Source organism: Cetorhinus maximus, chromosome 19, assembly GCF_964194155.1.
Source record: "Cetorhinus maximus chromosome 19, sCetMax3.hap1.1, whole genome shotgun sequence".
Taxonomy (NCBI): domain Eukaryota; kingdom Metazoa; phylum Chordata; class Chondrichthyes; order Lamniformes; family Cetorhinidae; genus Cetorhinus; species Cetorhinus maximus.
Window position 1 is genome coordinate 13,217,327 of NC_135897.1, and position 19,996 is coordinate 13,237,322.

The 19,996-nt window shown below is 46.1% G+C and overlaps 1 protein-coding gene across 2 annotated transcripts in view; it reads left to right on the top strand.

Annotated features, from left to right (window-relative positions):
• Positions 1-19,702, top strand: part of LOC144693663 (lactosylceramide 4-alpha-galactosyltransferase-like) — a 278,016-nt gene extending 258,314 nt beyond the window's left edge. For both annotated transcript variants that reach the window (XM_078563528.1, XM_078563529.1), the window contains exons 3-4: positions 329-777; positions 17,836-19,702. In XM_078563528.1, the coding sequence (XP_078419654.1) occupies positions 361-777; positions 17,836-18,459 (1,041 nt within the window). In that variant the 5' untranslated portion in view covers positions 329-360 and the 3' untranslated portion in view covers positions 18,460-19,702. The remainder of the gene's footprint in view (positions 1-328; positions 778-17,835) is intronic.
• The last annotated feature ends 294 nt before the right edge of the window (positions 19,703-19,996 follow it).

A 19,996-nucleotide genomic window follows, 5' to 3' on the forward strand; every position in this document is an offset into this window, starting at 1 on the left:
TGGTCTCATCCTTTGTTAACAGAGCTGCCCCACCTTTTTCTTTTTTCCTATTTTCAATGGGTTGATGCCTCCACTAAATAAATCAGGGAGAAATGTCCTAGGAATGCATTAATTTCATCCGTTAATGTGGTCATTTTGATGTTCATAGCTGTTGGCAGCAGTGTGGCTGGTTAGCAACATACGGAAATCAGGCTTTTGGACCTTGGGCCCTGAAATTCTGAATTCTGCCATTTTATTTGTGGGGCTCTTTAATGTCATTTTCCACATCGCGAAATAGCCTGAGGTTTTTCTTTACTTCACAAATCATTCCTTAATCTTTTTATTTCAGGAAAATATTTGAGGAAGAATCTGCTTAAAGCAATGAAGAAGCTTCAGAAAGTTCTCCTGGCTGGTCTTGGCCTTTTAGTTCTCATTATTTATATTCTGCATCACATTCGCCTCAGCTGTTATTTCCTGACCTGCTATTCAAAGGATGAGTTCTCTTCAGATTTTGATGACACAAAGCTCATGGAAGTTCCTGGGATTATGTTTGTGGAGACCACAGATGCCTTGGAGCTCTCGGCACTTGCTGTTTGCTCAGTGGAATCGGCTAGCCTGAGAAATCCGGACAAGCCTGTTTATTACTTCCTGAAAGGATTCAGTGGGAACTTGTTGCACTATCCGCGCCCTCGGCATGAAGCCATTCACGTGCTTTCATCACTGAAAAACGTTACCATTTCCCCTCTGAGTCTAAAAGCACTATTTCAGGATACCCCTCTCAGCTCTTGGTATGAGCAGGTAAGGAGATATAAGTAGATCGAGCTATTGGTTACACTTAATAAATGTCAGTCATGGCTCATTGGGTAGCACTCTTGACCCTGAGTCAGAAGTTGTAGGTTCAAGCCCCCACCTCAGAGATCTGAATGTATAAACTGAGCTGACATTCCAGTGCAGTACTGAGGGTTTGCTGCAGTGTTGGAAGTGCAGTCCTCCAGATGAGATGTTAAACCAAAGTCTTGTTTATCCACTCAGGTGGATAGAAAGGATCTTATGGCATAATTTTGAAGTAGGGCAGTGGAGTTCTTCCAGGTGTCCTGACCAGATTATCTGTTTTGACTGATTGTGCATGCACCGCAGTTTCTGACACTTTTAGTCAGGAGGAGTTACAATGCTCTATCAACTGTCCTGTACCATCTACTTGTCACAAGTCTTGTGGCAATGTGTGAGTGACGTCACAGCAGGTGTGACGTCAATGGGAGCTGTAGCCACGAACCTGCACACAGGCAGCTCAGGCCATAGGGTCATTTTCACTGGAAGGAAGCTGAAGTGGAACTCATCAGCCTCCTGAGCAACTGAGCAGCTCTTTTCAGGACCACACTGCTCACCTCCCTAGTATGAAGAAGAGGCTAGAAAAGATGCCCAAAACTTTGTCTGCTTCAGCTCCCTGGACAGCAAGCCACGGCTATCAACATGGTTGTAAGTCGATCTCAAAAAAGAAACAAATGTGACACCGATCACCATTGGGACAGGAAATGTGTGCACCCTGGTGGGCAATGCCACAACACATAGACCTGAGCAAAAAACTACTCTTGGTAGGGAGCTGGCTAGGTACAACATCCAGATGGCCCCCTCAGCGAGAGAGACTTATCTACCTGAGGAGGGTCAACTCCAGGAAATTGGTGCAGTTACACATTCTTTTGGAGTGGCTGTGGAAACGAAGAACTGTGCGAAGCTGGAGTAGGCTTTGCTGTCATGAACCATCTTGTCAGTAAGTTGACTTGCCTTCCCAAGGGTGTTAATGATTGTCTGATGTTGCTTAAACATCCCCTGCAGACAACAGGCAAGCAACTCTAATCAATGTGTACATCCCTACCATGATCAACCCTGTGGAAGTCAAGGATAACCTCCACTCCTGGATTGCTGCTGTGCCAAAGTCAGACAAGCTTCCTGGTGACTTCAGCATAAGAGCTGATGTAGATTATTGTGGTAAGTCTTTAAGAGGTGTGGTCATGTTTCTCATGTACAGCAGTGTAATGGATGTGTTGTAACATGCCATGTAACTTCTGTATGTTAGCAGTCTGAAAAAGGTATCTGTGCAGTGAAGACTTGTGTGTACTCGCAGAACCATCCTTGAATAAAGAATCCCCGTTATTGTGTTACTGATCCCGGTTTGAGTGGTCAATGCCTCATAGCCATCACAGAGATTAAAGAATCACGACCTAGCAGCAGCTTGTGGGAATTTCAGTACAGATCACCAGACATGGAAAGGGGTCATTGGGGAAAAATGCAGGATTGGCAGTTGTAATGGCAATGGCCTTCTCTTTCTGAAGATGTGTCCAGAGCATGCGCTCTTAATCAGCAACACAGTTTCCTGCCTCCCGAATTGCAACAAGACATCTTGGATGCACCCCATTCTATGTATTGGCATCTAATGAACTATGTTATCACCAGGCAGAGGGACAGGCAGGATGTGTGTGTAATGAAAGCCATGTGAGGTGCTGATTGATGGACTGACCACCGTCTTATCATTTCAAAGCTAAACATCAATTTCCATCCCCCTACATGCACCCAGGGCTTGAAGATCCAGAGGAGTGTCAATGTTCAAACAGGCAGTCATGAAGGAATCTCGCTCAGAGAAACTCGAGAGTTTCCTCTGAAAAGTGAAAATGGACACACTGCATTGAGAATTACTCGTTCACCTTCGGGGATATAGTGTACTCCGCTGCTCTAGAGGCCCTTGGACCTACCCCTCATAAGCATCAAAATTGATTCAGCAAACCTTTTACAGGGTTTAATTCAAGGACAAGTGATCACTATCCAAGCATGATGCCTACCGAAATATCCATAGGACTGTCCAGTGCAAGCTCGGAGAGATGCAAGACACTTGGCTGAATCACAAAGCAGATGAAATTCAGTCATTTGTGGAGCACAAAAAGACTGGAAGAGATTCTATGATGCTTTGAAATGTGTCTACGGGACCCGGTCTACTGTTCCATCATCAATCCTCAGCGCTGATGAGTCAACACTGCTCGCAGAGAAAACCTAAATTCTAGAAAGATGGGCAGAGCACTTTAACCAAGCCCTCAGTCAGCCTTCATCCATCAATATAGAAGCAATCAATAGGCTGCCACAAGTTCCCATCAACTGTTGTCTTGATGACCCTCCCAGGCTGTTCGAAATGACAAAGGCTATCAAAACTCCTGTCCAGGAAAAGCTCCAGGAGCTGATGCTATTCCAGCTGAGGGCTACAAGGCTGGAGATCAACGCCTGTTCAAGAAGCTTATTGAACTATTTCAGTCTATGTGGGAGCAAGGAACTATCCTGCAAGACTACAAAGATGCTTCCATTGTCCACCTGTGCAAGGGGAAAGGAAGTTGCCAATCTTGTGACAATCATCGAGGAATCTCACCTCTTTATGATTGGCAGAATCTTCAGCAGAATCCTTCTGAACCGCTTAAATGTTCTTCCAGAGATTCATTGCAGTTTCAGAAATTTCTAGGAACCACTGATAGGGTGTTTGCAGTTCGAGAGCTGCAGGAGAAATGCCAAGAGCAGAACATGGACCTCTACACCATGTTTGTTGACCTTACCATGGCCTTTGACACAGTCAGCCATGAGGGCCTTTGGAAGATAGTGGAGAAATCTGGTTGCCCCGAGAAATTCAACACAATGGTTCAACAATTCCATGATGAAATGCTCACACGTGTTCTGGATAGTGTTGAGTCTTCCCAACCCATTCCCAGTCACTGATGGAGTTAAGTAGGGTTGCGTGCTAGCACCAGCCCTTTTCAGCATGTTTTCCTCCACCGTGCTCTCCGATGTCTTCCATGATGGTGATGTGACGACTAGCCTTCCTATCAACATGAAGAAAACTGAAGTAATAATGTACCAGCCTGTTCCAGGAAAGCCCAGCCTTGAGCTCAAGGGTTCAGTGCATGATCAGAACCTGTCAGCAGTAGATAAGCTCACTTATCTCAGCCGCACACGCTCTCAAACTGTCTTTATCAATGATGAGACACATGCAAGAATTGTGAAAGCGAGTATCACCTTCGGCAGACTTCGAACACCAGTCTGGGAATGTAGAGGAGTAAGTCAGCCTACCAAACTGGAAGTTTAGAGAGCAATAGTCCTGCCCACACTGCTCTACACATGTGAGACTTGGATTGTGTATCAGGGTCATGCCAAGAAACTCAACCACTTTCACTTGAGCTGCCTTCAGAATCATCTGAAGATCAGATGGCAGGGCAAAATATCAGACACTGAGATGTTCAGCCGAGCTGGCATGCCAAGCATCCACATCATATTGAGACAGTCACAACTGAGTTGGGTTGGTCTTATAGCCAGAATGCCTGACACTCACTTACCAAAGCAAATCTTCTATGGCGGTCAAAGGAACTGCTACAAGGATACACTGAAGGCTTCATTTAGGAGTTTTGACATCAAAACCCTGGGTCCTAGGAGAAACTCATCCAGGATTGTTGCACCTAGCACATTCAAATTAAAAAACAGTGCAGCCTCCTTCAAAAGCAAGTGCGGGTCAGAGGCAGAGCGAAAACGGAAAGAGAGGAAATCCTGAGCCAACAGCTCATCCAAAACTCAATTGTCTGCAGTGTCCTGTCCCATTTGCAGCAGAATCTCCTGGGCGCAGATTGGCCTTAGCAGTCACCTACATATCCACCAGAACCCTGGCAAAAACCCCAGATGTGCTCAAGTGTCTGGATTTGCAGCATTTCCTGGGTTCTGACCATCTCCAGGGTGTTTTTCAGATTGTGACAAATCTCCTGCAATGTTTTGGGAGATATTTATAATGGATTCCTCCCAAAACTCCATCTCAATCACACTCATGGAAACCATCTTTGCCTACTGCATGTTAAATCAATACTCCCTAATCAAAACTCTTTGGTCTGCACCTTGAAAGTGCTGAAAAGATTTACGAAGATGATACCAGAGTTGTAAGTTTTTAATTCGTTCATGGGATGTGAGCATTGCTGGCAAGATCAGCATTTATTGCCCATCCCTAATTGCCCTTGAGAAGATGGTGGTGAGTTATTGCCTTGAACCACTGCAGTCCACATGGTGGAGGTAAGAGTGCTGTTATGGAGGGAGTTCCAGGATTTTGAGCCAGCGACTCTACACCCCATAGACTGCACCGGTACAAGAAGGCAGCTCACCATCACCTTCTGGAGAGAAATTAGGAATGGACAACAAATGCTTACCTTGCCAGTGACTCTCACATCTATTGACAAATTACAAGCCCCTGAGGAACTCCTGCGGTGATGTCCAGGGGCTAAGATGATTGACGTCCAACAACCACAACCATTTTCCTTTGTGCTAGGCATGAGTCCAACCACTTGAGACCTTTCCCCTAATTTTCATTTGGCTTCAACCTTACTAGGGCTCCTTGATGCCACACTTGGTCAAATGCTGCCTTAATGTCAAGTGCAGTCACTATCACCTCTACAATTCAGCTCATTTGCCCATGTTTGGATCAGGACTGCAACAAAGTCTGGAGCCACTTGGTCCTGGTGGAACCCAAAAAAACATCAGAGAGCAGGTTATTGGAGGTTCAATGTGACTTGATAGCACAGTTTACAGCACCCTCTATCACTTTGCTGAGAGTAAATTGAAGTGAGGTGAGAGTGACTGTCCTTGACATCAAGGCAGCATTTGACCGAGTGTGGCATCAAGGAGCCCTAGCAAAACTGGAGTCAATGGGAATCAGGGGTTGGAGTTATACTAATACAACGAAAGCTGGTTGTGGTTGTTGGAGTTCAAAAATCTCAGTCCCAGGACATCAGTGCAGGAGATCCTCGGGATAGTGTTCTAGGCATAACCATCTTCAGCTGTTTCATCAATGACCTTCCTTCCATCATAAGGTCAGAAGTGGGGAAGTTCGCTGATTGTAGCACCATTCGCGATTCCTCAGATATTGAAGCAGTCCATGTCCAAATGCAGCAAGACCTGGACAATATCCAGGCTTGGGCTGACAAGTGGCAAGTAACATTCGGGCCACACAAATGCCAGGCAATGACCATCCCCAACAAGATAGAATCTAACCATCGCCCCCTCGATGTTCAATGGCATTACCATCGCTGAATCCCCTACTATCAACATCCTGGGGGTTACCATTGAACAGAAACTGAACTGGACTAGCCATATAAATACTGTGGTTACAAGAGCAGAGCAGAGATTAGGAATTCTGCAGGGAGTAACTCACCTCCTGACTACCCAAGGCCTGTCCACTATCTACAAGGCACAAGTCAGGAGTGTGATGGAATACTCTCCACTTGCCTGGATGAGTGCAGCTCCAACAACACTCAAGAAGCTTGACACCATCTAGGACAAAGCAGCCCGCTTGATTGGCATCCCTTCCACAAACATTTACTCCCTCCAGCACCGACGCACAGTGGCAGCAGTGTGTACCATCTACAAGATGCACTGCAGGAATTCACCAAAGCTCCTAAGACAGCACCTTCCAAACCCGCGACCACTACCACCTAGAAGGACAAGGGCAGCAGATAGATGGGAACACCACCACCTGCAAGTTCCCCTCCAAGTTACTCACCATCCTGACTTGGAAATATATCACCGTTCCTTCACTGTTGCTGGGTCAAAATCCTGGAACTCCCTAACAGCACTGTGGGTGTACCTACACCACATGGACTGCAGAGGTTCAAGAAGGCAGCTCACCACCACCTTCTCAAGGGCAATTAGGGATGAGCAATAAATATTGGCCTAGCCAGTGAAACCCACATCCCGTAAATGAAGAACAAAACAAATTGTAGTTGACCAGATTGGATTTGTCCTGATAAAAGCAAAATACTACGGATGCTAGAAATCTGAAAGAGAAACAGAAAATGCTGGAAAATCTCAGCAAGTCTGGCAGCATCTGTGGAGAGTAAAACAGAGTTTGAGTCCATATGACTCTTCTTCAGAGCTACAGAGAAGTAGAAATGTGATGAAATTTATGCTGTTTTAGGTGGGTGGAGCAGGTGATGCTGGATAGAAGGCCAGAGATAGGTGGGGACAAAGAACGCAAGCTCCAACACCTCATTGAAACCCATGCCCACCCAGGACCCTCCACCCCTTCCCGTCCCTCTGACCCCATCCCGCCTTCTAATCCCAGCCCTTGCCATGTATTCACCATACCCTCTGACCTTCCCCTCTTTCATGCTGAACGTTCTGTACTCAGCAAAGGACTCAGTTTCATACCCTTACGCCCTCATCTCAATGAAGCTCAGGCTCAGCATGATGCTGAACTCTTCTTTCGCCACCTTCGTCTCCGTGCTCACTTTTTTGGGCAGGAGTCCTCTCCCCGTTCAACGGATCCTTTTACCCACCTCCAGTATTCTCCCTCCACCTGGACCCCTCCCTCTGGATTCTTACCTTCTCTTGATCTTTTCATTGAGAACTGTCAGCGTGACATCGGCCATCTCAATTTCTCTGCTCCTCTCACCCACTCTAACCTGTCTCCTTCTGAACTCAACACACTCCATTCCCTTAGGTTCAACCCTGACTTTGTTATCAAACTTGCTGACAAGGGTGGTGCTGTTGTTGTCTGGCGCACTGACCTCTACCTCGCAGAGGCTGAGTGCCAACTCTCAGACACTTCCTCCTACCTCCCCCTGGACCATGACCCCACCACCGAACATCATGCCATTGTTTCCAGGACTGTCACTGACCTCATCTCCTCTGGAGATCTTCCTCCCACAGCTTCCAACCTCATAGTCTCCCAACCTCAGACAGCCTGCTTCTACCTCCTCCCCAGAATCCACAAACAGGACTGTCCCTGTAGACCAATCATGCCAGCCTGTCCCTGCCCCACAGAACTAAATTCTTCCTACCTTGATTCCGTTCTCTCTCCCCTTGTCCAGTCTCTTCCCACCTACATCCGTGATTCCTTTGATGCCCTACGTCATATCTACAATTTCCAGTTCCCTGCCCTAACTGTCTCCTCTTCATCATGGAGGTCCAATCCCTCTACACCTCCATCCCCCACTGAGATGGTCTGAGGGCTCTCTGCTTCTTCCTTGAACAGAGGCCCGAACAATCCCCATCCACCACCGCTCTCCTCTGTCTGGCTGAACTTGTTCTCTCACTGAATAATTTCTCCTTCAACCTGTCTCACTTCTTCCAAATAACAGGTGTGGTTATGGGTACCCCCATGGGTCCCAGTTACGCCTGTCTCTTCATGGTGTATGTGGAACATTCCTTCTTCCAATCCTATTCAGGCCCCTTCCTACAACTCTTTTCTCGGTACATTGATGACTGTTTCGGTGCTGCTTCATGCTCTCGTCTGGACCTGGAACACTTATCAATTTTGCTCCCAATTTCCACCCCTTGATCATCTTCAGATGGTTGATTTCCGACACTTCCCTCCCCTTCCTTGACCTCTCTGTCTCCATTTCTGATGATAAACTGTCCACCAATATTCATTACAAGCCCACCGACTCCCACAGCTACCTCGACTACAGCTCCTCACACCCTGCTTCCTATAAGGACTCCATCCCATTCTCTCAGTTCCTTCGCCTCTGTCGCATTTGTTCCGATGATGCCACTTTCCAAAATGGCACTTCTGACATGTCTCCCTTCTTGCTTAACCGAGGTTTCCCACCCACTATGGTTGACAGGGCCCTCAACCGTGTCCGACCCATCTCCTGCACCTCTGCCCTCACACCTTCCTCTCCCTCCCATAACCATGATAGGGTCCCCCTTGTCCTCACTTTTCACCCCACCAAGCTCCGCATTCAAAGGATCATCCTCCACCATTTCCACCAACTCCAGAATGACGCCACCGCCAAACACACCTTCCTTTCACCCCCCCTGTTGGCATTCCATAGAGATTGTTCCCTCCTGTACACCCTGGTCCACTCCTCCATCACCCCAACACCTCGTCCCCTTCCCACAGTGCCTTCACATGCAATCGCAGAAGGTGCAACACCTGCCCCTTTACCTTTTCCCTCCTCACTGTCGAAGGGCCCAAACACTCCTTTCAGGTGAAGCAGTGCTTCACTTGCACCTCCTTCAATTTGATCTACTGCATTTGCTGCTCCCAATGCGGTCTCCTCTATATTGGAGAGACCAAACGCAGACTGGGTGACCGCTTTGCAGAACACCTTCGGTCTGTCTGCAAGCATGACCCAGACCTACCTGTCGCTTGCCATTTCAACACTCCACCCTGCTCTCATGCCCACATGTCCGTCCTTGGCCTGCTGTAATGTTCCAGTGAAGCTCAACGCAAACTGGAGGAACAGCACCTCATCTTCCGATTAGGCACCTTACAGTCTTCCGGACTTAACATCGAGCTCAACAACTTCAGACCATGAACTCTCTCCCCCATCTTCACCCCTTTTTTTAATCCCTTTTTTCAAAATTCACTTTTTTATCCGCTTATTTTAATTTTATTCATTCATTTATTCATTGTTTTATCCCCTTTTTTATCCCCCTTTTTATCCCATTTTTGATCCTTTTTTTCCCTACTACCGCCCCCTTCCCCCCACCCCACCCCCACTAGGGCCATCTGTCACTTGTTCATCTTGTTTTTTCAGAGTGCTTACCCCTGTCCTGCTATTATCACATTCTGCTTTCTTACCTTAATGCCACCGTCAGCACCTCCTTTAGCCAGCACCACTACCATTAACATCCTTTTATCCTTTTGTTCATGACGTCTTTGTCAATCTCTCCTTTGCCCCCACCTATTGCAGGCCTTTTATCCAGCTTCACCTGCTCCACCCCGCTTAAACAGTATAAATTTCATCACATTTCTACTTCTCGACAGCTCTGAAGAAGGGTCATATGGACACAAAACGTCAACTCTGTTTATCTCTCCACAGATGCTGTCAGATAGAACCATAGAACACTACAGCACAGAAAACAGGCCATTCGGCCCTTTTAGTCTGTGCCGAAATATTATTCCGCTAGTCCCATTGACCTGGACCTAGTCCATAACCCTCCAGACCTCTCCCATCCATGTATCTATCTAATTTATTCTTAAAACTTAAGAGTGAGCCCGCATTTACCACGTCAGATGGTAGCTCGTTCCACACTTTCACCACTCTCTGAGTGAAGAAGTTCCCCCTAAACCTTTCCCCTTTCACCCTAAAGCCATGTCCTCTCATGTTTATTTTTCCTAATCTAAGTGGAAAGAGCCTACTCGCATTTACTCTGTCTGTACCCCTCACAATTTTGTAAACTTCTATCAAATCTCCCCTCATTCTTCTACGCTCCAAGGAATAAAATCCTAACCTGTTTAATCTTTCCCTGTAATTCAACTCCTTAATACCTGGCAACATCCTAGTAAATCTTCTCTGCACTCTCTCAATCTTACTGATATCCTTCCTGTAGTTAGGCGACCAGAACTGCACACAATACTCCAAAGTTGGCCTCACCAATGTCTTATACAACCTCATCATAACATCCCAACTCCTATACTCAATACTTTGATTTATGAAGGCCAGTATGCCAAAAGCTTTCTTTACAACCTTGTCTACCTGTGACGCCACTTTCAGGGAATTATGTATCTGAACTCCCAGATCCCTTTGTTCCTCCACACTCCTCAGTGCCCTACCACTTACTGTGTATGTCCTACCTTGGTTTGACCTTCCAAAATGTAACACCTCGCACCATTCACAGATCTGCTGAGTTTTTCCAGTATTTTCTGTTTTCCTTCTCTTGGATTTGTCCTGCTCTTGTGGGAAGGACATAACCGGGTAGTTTTCCACATTGCCAGGTAGATGCCAGTGAAACAGCTTGGCTCACAGCGTGGCTATATCTGGAGCACAAGTCTTCAGCACTGCAGCTGGAATTTTGTCTGGGCCCATAGCCTTTTCTGCATCATGTTTCTTGATATATTGAGTGAATTGAATTGTTGAAGACTGACATCTGTGACATTGGATACCTCGGGAGGAAGTCGAGTTAGACCATGTACTTAGTACTTCTGGCTGAAGATGTTTGCAACTGATGTCCTGAGCTCTGCCCTAATTGAGGATAGGCATGTTTGTGGAACCACCTCCTCCCATTAGCTGTTGTTCTTGTCCACTGGATGTGGCAGGGCCGCAGAACTTTGATCTGATTCTTTGGGATTGCTTAGCTCTGTCTATAGTACGCTGCTTCCACTGTTTAGCATGTGTATAGCCTTATATTGTAGCTTCACTAGGTTGGCACCTAGTATGCCCTGTGCTGCAGCATGCTCTTCTGCACTCCTCAGCTGGTTTGATGATGATGTTAGCATGAGGTATCTGCCAGACTGGCAGATTGCAGAGTGTGGTGGAATACAGTTCTGCTTCTGCTGATGGTCCTCAGAACTGAAATGTTAATTCCATTTCTCTCTCCACAGATGCTGCCGGACCAGAGTATTTCCAGCATTTGTTGTCCAGTATCAGCAGTAATTTGCTCGATCCCTGTGGCAGGTTATCAGTGTAATACGATGGAAATGTTGCCTGTTGGAGATGTCCAGTTTCATGTTTTTGTTCAGTCACAGCATGTTGATGGCACTGGTAAAGCCAGTGTTTACTGCCAATTGCCCCTTGAAGATGGTGAGCACCTTCTTGAACCATGGGTTTCATGGAGGAGCGGTACCCCCATTCCCATTGGTCATGGGAGCCCATACAGGACTTTATGTTGATCAGGCAGGTAATTGCCTGCAGTCCTTTAAGGAAGGTTGTCCTACCCACCCCCCACTCCAAGACAGCTGCTGGGCTGATCAGAGGGCAGCTGTTTGGTCTCAGCGATGCCAGCAGGGGTGGAGGCCACTGCTGGGACTGCAGCAAAGCTGGACAAGCCACGATGGAGGAGGCCCTGGAGTGAAGGTAAGCTTGTGGGGGTCACCAGGCCAAGTCAGGGAGGCCCCAGTGATGAGGCAGGGGAGGTCTTTCACTGGGGGAAATTCTTTCCATCCCAGGGCAGGGGTGGGGTGCCCTAGGCAGCCTGCTCAATCAGGTGGGTGCCCTCAAGGAGGCTGTCGATGTATAGCAGCCTGAGTAAGAGAGCTTGGAGCAGAAACCTGACCGAGAACACCAAGCCACATCCTCAGTGCACTCCTCTCCAGTGGTGAGACCTGCATAACACATGCTGGGCAGGCGAAAAGACTGAACAGCCTCCACCCTCGCTGTCTCAGGCATATCCTCAACTATACTTATAACTCAGAAGTCCTGGAATGTGCTAATTCCATCAACATACACTCATTATCAAGTCAACAATGTCTCAGGATAAGGGTTCAGTCACTTAGGTCCAAAATCAGGAGAAATGTCTTCACTCAGAGGGCTGTGTACCTTTGGCATTCTCTACCCCAGAGAGCTGAGGATGCTCAGTTGTTGAGTTTTTTTTTCTTTATTCTTTCTTGGGATGTGAGTGTTGCTGGCAAGGTCAGCATTTATTGCCCATCCCTAATTGCCTTTGAGCTGAGTGACTTGAGGACAGTTAAGAGTCAACCACATTGCTGTGGGTCTGGAGTCACATGTAGGACAGACCAGGTAAGGACAGCAGATTTCCTTCCCTAGAGGACATTAGTGAACCAGGTGGGTTTTTATGACAATTGGTGATAGTTTTGTGGTCACAATCACTGAGGTTAGTTTTCAACTTATCCCCAGAACATTTGCCCGGGACTCTGGATGATTAGTCCAGTGACATTACCACCATACCACCATGCCCCTTTATATAGACTCAGATTAATAGATTTTTCAAAATTGAGGGGGTCACGGGATATCGGGATACAGCAGGAAAATGGAGTTGAGGTGGAAAATTGACCATGACCTTATTGAGTGGCAGAGCAGGTCCCAGGATCCTCTATGACCTACTCCTGCTTCTTTATGTTCTTATCTGTTCATACACCCCTAGGTCTCTCTGTTTCTTTAATATAAGACCATTTAACTTAACTTCCTACCAAACTGAATCACATTACACTTCTGTGCATGTCCGTTTCACTAATCTCTCTCTGTTTCTCTTAAATCTGTTATTGGCTTTCCTACTGTTTCCTACATTTCCAAATGGTTGAGAACTTTAACATCATGTTCCTGTATTTCCTAATCAGTTCATTAATATATATCAAAAAGAGGATTGATCCTAATATAAGCCCTGAGAGATACCACTATATTTCCTTCTGATCTGAAAAGAACAACTATTCATCACTGCTATCTGCTTTCTGTCTCTTAAACAGTTTTGAATCCTCATCGCTATGTCCATTTACCTTGATCTAACAGGTACAGGTTTATTGCTGCTTCTGTGGATGGTGGTAAGGTCTGCTAGATGGACAGGCAAACTAACAATGGCACCATGGTACAGGATGTCATTCAACTGGTAGAGCAAAAAAGAATGTGGTACTGATAAGGGATGGTATGTTCAGGGCGATAAATATTGTTCTCTTCAGTGACCATTAGAGGTTCCAAAGGCTGTGTTGACTGCCCAGTGTCAGGGTTAAAGACTTCTCCATGCAGCTAGAAACAAACTTGGAATAGGAGCGGTGGGGGTGGTGGAATCCAGCTGTGGCACACATGGGAACCAATGACAGAGGTAGAATGAGGAATGTGGTCCTGCCAAGAGAGTTTGAGGAGCTAGAGTCCAAATCGATGAGCAAAACCTCAAAGATAATAATCTGGGGACTATTAGCTGAGCCACGTGCAGATAAGCACGGGATAAACTGATGTGATGGTTGGATACATGTCTCGAAGATAGGCGTGGGAGGCAGGGGTTTCGCTTCATGGGCACTGGTATCAGTACTGGAGAGAGAAGGAGCTGTTCCATTGTGAGATTATGAAGTGCTCACTCACGTGCATGCATGAAGTTTGCCTTTGGCCCGCTCGCCCTCCCAACACCCACCCCCCCGCACAGGCAGCCCTCAGCGCTGCTGCTCGCGTTTCATACAGGGCGGGCCTCAATTGGCCCCGCCAGTGTGAAATTGTGGTCCGGTGCCGACCGTGGGAGGCGGTCAGCATCCCGACCGCCCCCGCCAAGCCCGCCTGCCAAGGGCAAAATTCTGCCCAATGGGCATGATCTAATCGCCAATATATAGACATGGTTGCATGATGACCAAGATTGAGAATTAAATATTCCAATGGACACGACATTTCAAAAAGACACATAAGGCAGGGAAGGACATGTGGTTTCCCACCACAGAGACAAGAGGGAGTGGCTGGCCCTGATAATAAAAGACAGTAGTGAGACAGGATCTTGGCTTGGAAAAGCAGGAAGTATAATCGGTATGGGAGATGAGAAATAAGAAGGGGGAGGGGATGCTGGTTGGGAGAGCTTATAGACTTACTATCAATAGCTATACTGTTGGACAGAGTATTAATCGAGGAATAGATAAGAGTTTTAAACAAAGGCAGTAATCCTGGAGTATGTTCATCTCCAATTAGACAATTCAAATGGACAAAAGTAGTTTGGAGAACAAATTCACTGATTTCATTTAGTCGCTTTGTAATAAAGTTCTTGAATAGTGCTGAACAGGGAGCCATGTTGTTGAAATTTTTTGTCTTTCACTCATCAGGACAAATGCAAGAATGCCAAATTTCAAACAAACACAACAATTTATACCACAGGAGCAAAGGGTGGTGATTGGTTGGCACGTCGGCTCTGATTAGCTGAGGTGTTGCCATGGCGAAAGCAAAGGGGAACTATAGGCTCTCCAAGCTCCCAGCTAATTCAAATAGGGCGCAAGGCTTCAACATATTCCTTTTGTTTGCGGAGAATAGGTCCCTGTGAACGATATATGTCACTTCTGGCAAGAGTGGTCGAGTTCAGTTTTAATGTGACCACGTATGGTGTAGCCATGAAATCCCCACTAGATCCAGCGCTCACTAATATTTTTGTCAGTTTCCGTGAATAACACGTTTTTGAATGAGCCCTAACCTCTTACCCTGTGCATATTTCCGATGCATAGATGATACGTTCGTGATCTTTGAATCTACAGCCATGTGTAAGGATTTCCTTGCACGCCTTAATATGCTCCATCGCATGCACAAATTCACATTTCTAACATGCTCCTTTTCCTTAATGTGCTTTCTGCTAATGGTTTCTCCACTACTGTCTACCACAAGCCTACCTTGGTCAGTATGCACGTTGGGATTCATATGGCTCCACGTGCTATAAGATTGGCCTTATCAGCAATATTGTAAATAGGCTCCTAGCCATTTGCATACCTTGCAAGCTTGGTGCAGAAATATATGCTTCAAAGATATCCCACAGGACAATGGCTATCCTGATCATATCATTGTTCACTGTGTATCGCATAAACTGATAAATAGGTCAAAGACCACTATTTTCAGACCTGTAAAGTGCCCCCGGTTTACCTCAAATTACCCTGGAAAGGTAAAATATCTCAAAAATTCAAACACCAGATTAAGCAAGCCATTTCACACTGCTGCTATGCAGTGTTTACACGGATGGGTGTTTTCCACTAATAGGATGCTGCCGTCAGTCCAAAAATACATTCGGCCCGCCACACAACTGAGCAAGGTTGTGTATGAATTTCAGTGCCAGTGTGATGCCAAACACATTTTCTTGTGTTTGTCCCGATGAGCACAAGACAAAAAGATTCGGCAACATGTCTCTCTTTTCAGCAATATTCAAGGAAAACATTTAAGGCAGAACCAAGCAGGGAAGGAATTATTTTAGATATTGTTTTGCGTATAAGACGGGGTTGATTAACAATTGCACAGTGAGGAATCCTCTTTAAATTTGCAATTCTCCGGTTCTCTGCCAACAACCCCATATCTAAGGTGGATTGAAGGACGCATGCAGAGCCTTTGCAATTTCCACCCTTACTTCCCTCAGTAACCAGGATGTATCCCATCTGGACCAGTCGCCTTTTTCTTTTTGATCACACTAATCATTTAAGTATTTTTTTTCATCTATTTTGTCCTACCCAATTTCTCTACTGCCTCCTCCTTTACTGTGATGCTGGCTTCATCCTCTTTATCTCAAAATGGATAATGCAGACCTGGCTTACCCATTACAATGTCATTGTCACATCATATCTTAATTTCTTTTGCAACCTCCTGAACTCCAACCTTTTCACCTTTCAACCACTTCATTCTTTCCCACCTTTCCTGCCTCCCTGTTGAAGTTTTCCTGGTCCAATCTCTTCTTGAATCACCATATTTCGGAGCTTTGACTTGTGACTGGTGCTCTTGTGGCTACAAACCCTGACACGTTAAATATGTGGTGAAGTTCAAATACCCCAGACAACTGATGTGTTTACCAGTATAGCCCTGAGCTATATTCTCTCTTCAATCTCAACTGGATGTTCCTTACTTCTGATGCTTTTAGGGGGAGTCTATATACACCTGATTGTAAGTTTATTATAGCACAGCCTTTGGTCACTGCCTGTTAGCTGCTCTTTGAGCTATGATTCTGTGCTGTCAGCAGGGAGCTCACCCATCAGGAGAACAGGTCAGGAAATCAAAGGGATGGTAATGGCCTATGGCAGTGTTTTATTTGCAATGGACTTTAATAATGGCTCCTCTATAAACTCCTCCATCCTCAGCCAAAATTCCCACTGATTCATCATCCAAATACAGTGCCAACCCAGCATGTCCTTGACCTTAGGTGGATCACCTAATGGATCCTGTACTGTTCACTCACCCCTGCATAGCCTCTTCCGTGTATCTGTTCCACAAGTTCTTCTCCAAGGCGATTCTTATGTCTGTTGCAGCTGTCTCTCTTGTGCAAGTTACCTGCATCTTGTGATTAAATGATTTAAAAAAAACTTTGATGCCCAAATGCTGAGAAAATAACTCAAAATGGCACCCAAAGGGTTCGACTCTGTACTGAGCTGACGCTTGTGATTGAAGGTTTATTCCTTACTCCCTCACCCTCTTTTCCTTTTCTCCTCACATTTCCTAAGTTCATGTGTGTGGGTCAAGTTCCTTTGGCCACATTGCTGAGACTGGACTCCTTGGCTGACAGCAGAAAATCCCCCCCACCCCACCCCACCCCCTACCCCACCCCACCCCCTACCCCCATTTCCTAAGGGGGATGGAACTGGTTTTAGTCAGTGCACAAAGCTCGTGTGCTGAACATCTCTCTCCCTCAGTCAGAGCAATAGGAACACCAATGTGAAAACCCAGTAATGCTACTTATTTAAAAACTCATTATTGATTCAACATGATCATAGGTTTCATGATTCAAGCTACCCCATCTGGCATTCCAAACAACTATTGGGTGAAGTATGGGGAGCTAACAACAGAGAAAGCTCTTGTTCAATCCATTCTGCTGGTTCCTTAGGTAAAGGTACCCTTCCCCCTTCAGACTGTGGCGTAGTGGTAATGTCACTAGATTATTAGCCCAGAGGCCCAGGCTAATGCTCTGGGACATGGGGTCAAACCCCATCATGGCAGCTGGTGGAATTTAAATTCAATTGATAATTTTTAAAAACTGGAATTGAACGCAGTAATGGTGACCATGAAACCATCGTCGATTGTTGTAAAAACCCATCTGGTTTGCTAGTGAAATCTGTCATCCTTACCTGGCCTGGCCTACATGTGACTCCAGATCCACAACAATGTGCTTGATGCTTAAATGCTGCCTGAGATGGACCAGCAAGGCACCAGTTCAACAGAAATTAGGCATGGACAACAAATGCTGGCCTTGCCAGTGATGTCCACATCCCATGAAAGAATTTTTAAAAAATGCTCTCTCATACGATGGCTGAATTCATGTTACTCAAACACCTGCTGGAGGGGTTTTAGGAGGAGGTGGTGGTGGCATCAAGGGAAGAGTGGGAAAAGGGAAGAAAATTGGAAAACAAGCGAGTGGCATTAGCATGATCCTGGTCATGATATGTTTGTTGAGTTCAACAGGCGGAAATGCGGGAAGAGACATTTATGAGGAATGAATCATATTGTTTTATGTATGTTTCAGGTCAATCCATTTTGGGAAAAATACTGGGTCCATGTGTTGTCTGATGCCTGTCGAATCGCATTGCTGTGGAAATATGGAGGCATCTATCTGGACACAGATATCATATCTCTGAAACCTTTGGAGTTCCAAAACTTCATCTGTGCTGAAGGATACCAGACAGCGAATAGTGCAGCACTGGGGTTTAAGAAGCAACATAAATTTATCTGGGACTGCATGGAGGACTACGTCAGGAACTACGATGGAGACATTTGGGGTTACCAAGGCCCAGCTTTGGTGAGCAGAGTTTTGAAGCGGTGGTGCCAATCTAATGACCTGGGCCAATTTTTCAACTTGGAATGTAAAGACATTTCCTATTTGCCACCCAAATATTTCTACCCAATTTCATACACAAGGTGGGAAAGTTATTTCCAACGCTGGAGAAAATCCGATATTGAATCGGTTTTTGCGGAGACGAAAGGGGTGCATGTTTGGAATTATAAGAACATTAATCAGCAAAAGCAAGTCACTGCAGGAAGTGGAACACTAATGGAATACTTCTTCTCAAAGTATTGCCCTACGACCTACAAATCTCTGGTAAAACGTGCCAGTCAAGGAGAACAATTTCAGGAATTTGTTGGGGACTGAGTACGAGCGAGCAACGGAGAAGGGGCCCTACAATGCACCCCCACCCCTCTCTGTGATTTTGAAGACCCGGCTTCCATTTAAATTTGGCGGGTGCGCTGTGGAGAGCCAAGCACGCAGCTCGCCAGATTGAGGCCTCAGGGTCAGACTGGGTCAGTCGAGTTGGGGGTGTGGAGATTGTGGGTGTTCCCGGAGCGTCGGTGGATCCCGTTATTTTTGTAGTCATCCCTGCTGCTCTTGGACCCGCAACAATAATTCAACACTTTATGCTGGGTCTCTTTTCTTCCCTCTCCTGTGGAATTGTTTAGACGGGGTTGAATGCAGACTCAGACCAGTCCCCACCTAAATTGGCAATTGGGGTGCTATTTACATCGTGGGGCCTTGATTTACATATTAAAAGGGATGCATCACCTGAAACAGGCAGATACTTTGGACACCAGTGAATAAGCCTTCAAAATGGCAGCAGCTAGATTCCCATTATTAACGGAATTGTAAGGTGACCGACCCATTTTGAGATGACTAGCATCTCACTAACACCAGACCAGGCCCGTGAGCTTTGACCCTGCTGACTGTCACCACAGTAGCCTTATATCATGAAACCTCTTATTGATTGTGTGGGTAATAATACATTTTGATATAACTTACACTACAAACCCAATATCGGAGTGTCACAGCACTGAGCTAATTGGCCATCTTCAATGTGTTGCTGATTCCTGATTGAATAGTATCTGTGTCTGTTCAGCTGATGGTGCAGTTCCCTCTCCTCCACAGAAAGTCGACATCCTTCACAACATGCAATTCCACTGGCTGTGCCAACCTGCCAACACTTCAACAAAATGGTGATTCTTCTTGTATGTAGCCAGGCCAGGTAGTTCAGCTGTGAAATGCATCACATCCTCAAGCTTGATCCTGTTCTCGCCAGACACACACGCTTCATAGTATAGATGTTAGTGAACAACATTAAACACCTTTTGACGATTGGTTTTCCCCTCCTTTGGTTCAGCAACAATGAAACCTTTGACTTGAGTCTGGGATTTCCCAGGAGTGTAGGACATGGTGCTCCACATAGAAGTGCCTTCTCAAACTAGGTAGTCTGTAGAATTCATGGGGAAATTTAGTCCTGGTTAAAATTTGACCTCAACCCACCTCAAACCTGCCACATCTGGGACTGCCAGCCAAGGACCAATCCACACTAAGGATGTATGACTCTCATTTAACTAGTTTAATAAAGCAGTGTTCCAAAGTGTTTTTCCTGTGCTCCTGCTTTAATACTGTCCAGCCACAATTCCCAGCCTGAAGGAGGCAAGGACTACAAGATGGAACAGGCAATTGCCTATCCAGCACTGCTTGTGGGCTAGGAGAAGGAGGAGGAGTGCCTCCTCTGCCTGCTACATGCTACCCTGTTAACTTCCCCACTGATCTGAACCCCTCCTCCCCTACCGAACTCTGGCCCCTGGTCTATCTCCCTGGGCTCTCCGATGTTTCAAAATTCATGACCCTAGTTCTCACCAGCCCCTCATGTTTCATTCTTCCATTTATC